The 7,913-nt window shown below is 35.6% G+C and overlaps 1 protein-coding gene across 2 annotated transcripts in view; it reads right to left on the bottom strand.

Moving 5' to 3' along the window:
* Positions 1-7,913, bottom strand: part of LOC106874539 (guanine nucleotide exchange factor subunit RIC1) — a 245,149-nt gene that overhangs the window by 145,995 nt on the left and 91,241 nt on the right. For both annotated transcript variants that reach the window (XM_014922306.2, XM_014922307.2), the window contains exons 18-21: positions 5,528-5,659; positions 4,636-4,732; positions 3,418-3,536; positions 132-178 (exon numbers count right to left, since the gene is read on the bottom strand). In XM_014922306.2, the coding sequence (XP_014777792.1) occupies positions 132-178; positions 3,418-3,536; positions 4,636-4,732; positions 5,528-5,659 (395 nt within the window). The remainder of the gene's footprint in view (positions 1-131; positions 179-3,417; positions 3,537-4,635; positions 4,733-5,527; positions 5,660-7,913) is intronic.

Below are 7,913 nucleotides of genomic sequence, written 5' to 3'. Positions count from 1 at the left end.
TGGGGGTGAGAGAGAGAATGTGTGGGAGAATGAGTGTGTGTGTGAGAGAGAGAGAGAGAGAGAGAGAGAGAGAAGGAGGATAATTTGATTTTACAAAAGTTTAGAAAATAATAGAGAAGCTTGAAACTTACTTTCTCCGTAATAACTGTCTGAGAATGTGGTGGAGGTAGATCTGACTCTGTAATATATTGAAGAGAGAAGAGGTGAAAGAGAGAGAGAGAGAGAGAGAGAGAGAGGGAAAGAGACATACAGACAGGTGTGTTAGAAACAGAGACAGGTACATTAGAGGGATACACACACAGGTGAAAGAGAAAGAGATCATAGAGAGAGAATGTGCTCTAGATAGTCATTGAACATGCTAGACATAAGAGTGGTAGCTGGATATTTACTGCCTGAGCTATATATTCAGAATGTATACTGGATGTTCAGGGTATTTGCAAGGTATTCTTGACACTTGCTAGATATGCATTACTATTATAGAACAAGAGGGCATCCAGCTGTAGAAACTCTGCCAAATTAGATTGGAGCCTGGTGTTGCCATCCGGTTTCACCAGTCCTCAGTCAAATCGTCCAACCCATGCTAGCATGGAAGGCGGACGTTAAACGATGATGATGATATTAAGGTAAGAAAAGAAGGTAATTACATTTGTTTATTACAAATAAATGTGAACATTTCATCGTTGTATAAAGACTCAAGTCGAAACCGTTAACCCAGTTAACCCCTTGAAGAATCACTACAGTTAAATGGATGGTGTACAGGGAAATTAACAAGCATTGTTATCAGGAATGTATCCCAAGTAAATCCAAAGATCAAGCTTTTAGTGTCATCATAATACTACAAATAATAATAATCATAATGATAATAATCATGACAATCAAGCAAAGCTTTCATTACTAACATTAGTTTGTCGAAATTAGCAGCTGATGATGATGCTGTTACTACAGTTAGTTATAGAGATAAACAGTAGCACACATGAACTAATCACAATGAAGGAATGGCATGAGGCCCTTAGCATTCCCATATTGAATGATTAAAGAACAACACACAGAGACACAATGACAATCAGTTACATGTAAAGACTGAAAAGTCAGGCCAACCAGTTTGATAGATCAGATAAAGTTTCATTAATAAGACATTGCACCATAGCATGCAAAGCAGCACTATATATAAAAAGAAGTGCCAGCAAAATGAGGATTCACTTCACTTTGAATAGTTATGGTTACGACATATCTGTTATTATAGCGATACCATTCGTGTTAATTGAAAGAAAATAAATAAGTTTCATTATTATAATATATTAAACATTTGTGTACATTCCTTTGATATTCTAGTATTTGCATAGCCAAATTACATTTTTGATATTGTAAGATCCGATTTGTTAATTAGCCACATGTTTTATAATAGTTTCAGATATTTATATTGTTTAATATTTTAGTTGATGGCATCTCGAAAACTTGAATCTGTTGACATCATCAAGGTTGGAACTGCCACTGTCACTGCACATCAGCAGGAACAGGCTCAGAATCCCTCGCCCCACCTGAACGAATACTTCTTGATCAATTCAAGGGAAAGAGACAAATTGATTTTCAACTGCAAGCTGTGCCTGTCCAGGACTGTGCCAATGAAGGTGCACATGACAAGCCTCAACAGCCTCAAACAGCACATCAACAGCACATCAACCTGTTGGCTTTTCCACGAGATGAACCTGCCTTGACCATCTCAAACTGCATGAACTTGGCTGGACGTCTGATGAAAACTTTGACATGCTTATTTTCATGAAGAGCAACACGCATCTCATGAACAAAATGGAGAACAAGAAGAAGAGGAAAAGTTAAATTATATATATATCGTGTTTTTCATTTATTTGTTTTTATTTTTTTACGTTATCGTCATCATCATCATCATTTAGCGTCCGTTTTCCATGCTGGCATGGGTTGGACGGTTCGACTAGGGTTTCTGGGAAGCCAGGAGGCTGCACCAGGCTCCAGTCTGATCTGGCAGTGTTTCTACAGCTGGATGCCCTTCCTAACGCCAACTACTCCAAGAGTGTAGTGGGTGCCTTTTACATGCCACTGGCACAGGGGCCAGAGGGGGCAGACATCGACCACACCTGGATGGTGCTTTTTATGTGCCACCAGTACGTGAGCCAGAGGGGGCTGGCAACGACCATGCTTGGATGGTGCTTTTACGTGCCATTGGCACGGGAGCCAGTCAAGCTGGCGCTGACATTAGCCATGTTCGAATGGTGTGTGTATATATATATATATATATATATATATATATATGTGTGTGTGTGTGTGATAGGTGGTTAGTATTAGGAAAGACATCCAGCTGTAAAAACTGTGCCAAAATAGACACAGAAGTCTGGCACAGGCTCCTGCATGGCCAGCTCCTATCAATAAACTGATTTAGTTTAATACTAGTATTGTGCTTCATTTGAGTTTTATTTCACCCTTTTCTGGTTCTAAAAGCTTTTAAAAACCTAAAAAGAAGGACCAAAACTATGAAATCAGCCTTTTTTAGTTAAAACTATAAAATCAGCATTCTTTAACTCTAAAGCAAAAGAAAAACTATAATTTTGGGGTTCTAAAGCTCTTAAAAAGGCCCAAAAATGCTGATTTTGGCACTTTTTAAAGGTGTTTTTAAGTCATTTTAGAACAAAAACTAGTTTTTTTGATTTTTTTTATAATAAAAATTAACAGTTTAAAAATAACTTCCATTACATTTTTAAAGAATTAACTGATTAACGGTTATCAAAGTTAACTTTTTGGTTAACGAATTAACAGTTAACAGAGTTAACTTCTCGATTAATGGTGCCCACCTTTGATGGATACAATATATGTTTTTGATGTAGCATGTATACATACTACATTATGTATATAGAGAGATGTGGTAATATCAGTGTTTGTGTATGACAAAAGAGTATAGCATGTATGCATATATAGAAGCATACATGACACTAATGGAAAAACAAATACAAGTGTGCAAACAGACATGGCTATGTGATGAAGGAGATCACTTAGCAGCTTTGTGGGTTTGTATTCAATCATAAAGCATGACACCTTGAAAAAGTGTCTTCTGCCATAGACTCAGATCAGCCAAAACCTAGGACATTAAATTTGGTAAATGAAAACTGTATTGAAACACATATCAGAGAAACCCTTTCTGTTTTGTGTAGTACATTTAAACCATTACTTGCTTAACACCATTATCTAACCTTCGGCTGCCTCAAGTGGAGTCCAAGTGTTGCAAGCATTTGGAATCCACTTCTTCAGCCTAATGTTAATTTTCTACATTTCTCTCACATGTCTCAGAGTCCCTGTAAAAGCGTTGTAAAACCATTTAGAAAAATGAAAAATATAAACACACAGATGGGGAACAACAAGAGATGCATTTGATGAACATATATAACTTACAGTTCGGTCCAGCATCAAATATGGTAAATCAGATGGCAGATGTCGGTTGAGGGTAGCAAAGGTGTATGATATCGTCTCACTAGCAGTACCCAGGATTACAGCATCTTCAAATAACACAGCTGAAATGATATAGCCACACATACACACAACCATTACATATTCATAGGTTGAAAGGTTGTAGATGGTGACATGTGGGAGGTGGGTGAATGTGTGTGTGTAGGTGAGTGTGCATGCATGAGTGTCAGTATGAGTGTACATGAATGTAGACATGCTTGCATATCAATGAACATATATAAGTGAGATTAATTTTGCTGAGTACACTTATATGACACTGGGTACACTTGTGTGATGATGACCGTGTGTGTGTGTGTGTGTGTCTCTCTCTCTCTCTCTTTCTCACACTCAGATATATACTGTGTTGTTAGAACACCGTGTCTATGAAGAGATTTTATCTCAGATAAAAAACCACAGCATCATGTCTTTCAGTGGTGTATATACATTTAGTATGATATGCAGATGGAAATGTTAATTTAACACCCTTTCAGTTGCATTCACCAAGTATTTTGCAGCTCAGCTTTCCATAAAACTTGTGGATGCATTATGCACTGTTTCCTATGGGTATCAAAACATGAATTTTATTTCATTTTATTTAGTAGCAAACAGGTGCACAGCATTGGCAAACTCCAAGCAGAGAAAAACACGTCTGTTGTTCTCATGAGTCACTGCTGCAACAATTTTCATCTTGCTCCAATATATATTGTATTTTCAACACATGTCTTTATATAACCACCACCACCACCACCATCATCATCAACAGCAACATTTATCATCTAACTTCCATACTGGCATGCTTTGGATGGTTTGACAGGATCCAATGATATATACATACACCACAGAAAAAATTACAGTTTACTACTGTTGGTGGTTAGAGATTATATGCAGCAACTGCTTCATTGCCAAAACATACTAAGCTTCAATGACTCCAGTTGGAAAATACCATCCAGAGAAGAATGATTATTTCAACAACAATAAATCAACAGAATATATGCCTTCCTACCACCATCCATCTTTCTGCAGTTATCCTTTCAACCTTCATTCCTAAAGCTATCAGTGTCGCTTTCAGTGTCTCTCCTTTGTAATTTTAGTTGATATGTAAAGATTAAGTAACTGCAGATAATTACAGAAAATAAAATGAAATGTAAATCAGAACACACTTACCCAAGGGGTAAATGTCCACTTTAAACGGTAACATTATTCTTTTTGACATGAAATTGTGTGTTTTCCCTTCATCCCTAGGAAACAGAGGTAACCAGACCTTGAAAATAAAATAAATACAAAATTAAATATTATAAATTTACAGATGTAAGAGGATAGACTTGTAGTATGTAGTGAGTGGATATAACAACACATTTATGCCTTTCTCAAAGACATTAGAAACAAATGAATTAAGTTCTGAGAGGAAATGAGATCTTGGTTACTAACTTTGTTCACTAATGTCGTTCTTAATAGTTTCCCTGTTTTGTTAATTCTTGTTTAATCCATTACCTACCAGTGATCTCATGAGATCATTTAAAAATTACAAATTTCGTAATTATCTGTCAATATTTACAGATATCTAACCTTTTTGCTATATCTTCTAGGTATATTTCTCTGATCTTCAAATGAGGTTTGCTAATTTTTCACCCAATATCTCGCTTATTTCTATTTAAAATGTTATTTTGAAATGTTATTTTGATCATTCCAGCGTGTTTCTAAGGCTGTTTTATGCTAGAAATCAAAGTTTTATAAAAAAAATTCCAGTTAATAGAATTATGGGAGGTAATGGGTTAAGAAAGAGATTTGACTTTTGGAACAGAAAATCACCTAATAACTCAGTATGATACTAGTTATAGAGAAGAATTTTTATTTCTCAAAGGACCTAATTTGAAGAAAGACATGGGATAGAAAGAGTCTATCTGCATTGCTTGAAGACAAAAGGCAATAGCAACAGGATATATAGTTCAGTGTTTACAAGAAGTTAAAAATCATTAAATATTATATTGATTAATATGAATGGTATTAGAAATACAGAAAACATCAAAATTCAATTGCAGATGGTAAAGAGTCATACCTTCATTCCTTGGGAACCACATCCAAGCCATAAGGCTTCCATTAACTGCAATTTTCCAAGGTTGGCTTTTGCAGTTGTCCAGAGGTTCTCAACAGAAGTGGCAACAACAGAAGGTGAACAGAAAGACGTATCCTGAAGATTTAAGAATTTGTTTATAACAAAAATACAATGAAGAAGACATATTAAAATATTTCCAATAGGGGAAGAAGCAACAGCCAGTAAAGAAAACGATGTCCATCAAATGAGATCATACATGAAACCCAGCCAAAACAAATAAAACATTTTGAATCTGAGTGTCGAATCCCCCATCTTAACTGGATTCCTTGAATAAAACTTACAGGCAGGCACCGAAATTCCATGAGAAACAAATAGCCATTGTACAGAGAGAAAGATAGATATTTACCTTTGAAACAATAGATACAATTAACCTTAATACTTATCAATAAAAATCCCCCTACTAATTACAAAGGATACAACAATACATATATGTACACACACATGCATAGACATGCATATATATATATACACACACATATACATACACAAATACACATATTCTTTTATTCTATTTTTGTTTGTCATTTGACTGTGGCCATGCTGCAGCACTGCCTTTAGCCAAATGAATCGACCCCAGGACTTATTCTTTGTAAGCATAGTGTTTATTCTATCACTCTCTTTCGTCAAACTGCTAAGTTTACAGGGATGTAAACACTCCAAAATCTGTTGTCAAGCGTTGGTGGAGGGACAAACACAGACACACAAACATATACATATATATATATATATATATATATATATACATACAATGGCTTTCTTTCAGTTCTGTCTACCAAATCCATGGCCCAAGGCTATAGTAGAAGACACTTACCCAAGGTGCCACGCCATGGGACTAAACCTGGAACCAAGTGGTTGGGAAGAAAGCTTCTTACCACACAGCCACTCCTGCACCTATATATATATATATATATATATATATATATATATATATATATATATATATATATATATATACACACACACACACACACACACACACACACACACACACATATCTATGCATATACACATACATACACACAGACATTTATGCATATACTCATACAGACACACATACATACATATATGATGGCTGCAGCTCAATTTCAAGCAATGAAATGACTTGACTTCCTTAATTAAAAAAGAGAGAGAGGGGTGTACGAGTATATATATATATACATACACACACATACATACACATACATTTATACCTACACACAGCACATATGATGGGCTTTCACACAGCTTCCACTGACCAAATTCAGCCACAAGACATTGGTTGACCCAGGGTTATAGTAAAAGTCATTTAAGTCACTTGCTCAAAGTGTTGCAATTTGGGACTGAACCCAAAACACAGGAGGGACAAAATTTAACAAACGTTGTATTAGTCCAACAAAGGAAAACAGCTTAACGTTTCAGATGTTAGTCCTTCATCAGAAGAGAAGATCAAAGCACAGGAAATGAGAAAGAGGACAAATTGGTGACAGAAAAAAATATATATATAACAGGTAAGGGATAAGAAAACAGGTGGGAATGTGGTTCTATGGAGTGGAGTGAATTAAAAAATGAACAGGGAGCAAATGTGCATATTCAGCAACAGGATGGTATTTATGCTTAGAGATAGACACAGAAGGTAGTGTGAGGAGGCTTTGTGGTGGGGGTATGTGTGTAGAAGTGTGCAAGTATAGTGATGTAGTTTGCTGGTGGAGGGTGAGTTGTTGGTGTGTGTAATCATTAAGAGTGTATTAGGAAAGCATGGATGTGAGAAGGTGAGAGCAGGCACAAATATGTGGTAAAAGGGAAGGGAAGAGGAATGCAGAGGGTGTGCAAGAGTATGAGTATGAGAAGCCGTCTCTTGGAAAGAAGGTACAAACAGATAGGCACACATACATCCACAAATAGGTGTCCAAACAAAAGAAGCATTCAACATATGTCATGGAGGTTATATTATGAACAGTATTAACAGATTCAGGTTTGCATTAATAAAAGTAATGTATACTGAAGTCAAGCTATTATTAAATATATATATACATATATACATACAGACAGACACACAAACATATATCTATGTATACATATATATATATATAGATACACACACACACACACACACACACACACACAGATCAATGACAAACGAAGACCACCAACATTCAGTTCCTGTGTATATAAAATATCAGCATATATTTGAATACATAATACTACATTCTTTGACTTTCTTCTGCCCTTAAGACTCTCAGATTGATTATTTTGCCAAATATTCCAAGACATAATTCAAAGATAAAACAACAACAACAAAAACAATAATTTTCAAGAAAAAAATATTTAGAACTCAAAACGGAAAAAAAAA

This window comes from Octopus bimaculoides, chromosome 10 (genome assembly GCF_001194135.2).
Source record: "Octopus bimaculoides isolate UCB-OBI-ISO-001 chromosome 10, ASM119413v2, whole genome shotgun sequence".
Classification (NCBI taxonomy): Eukaryota; Metazoa; Mollusca; class Cephalopoda; order Octopoda; family Octopodidae; genus Octopus; species Octopus bimaculoides.
The sequence above is the reverse complement of the archived record's forward strand: the minus strand, read 5'-3'. Positions and strand labels throughout refer to the sequence as shown.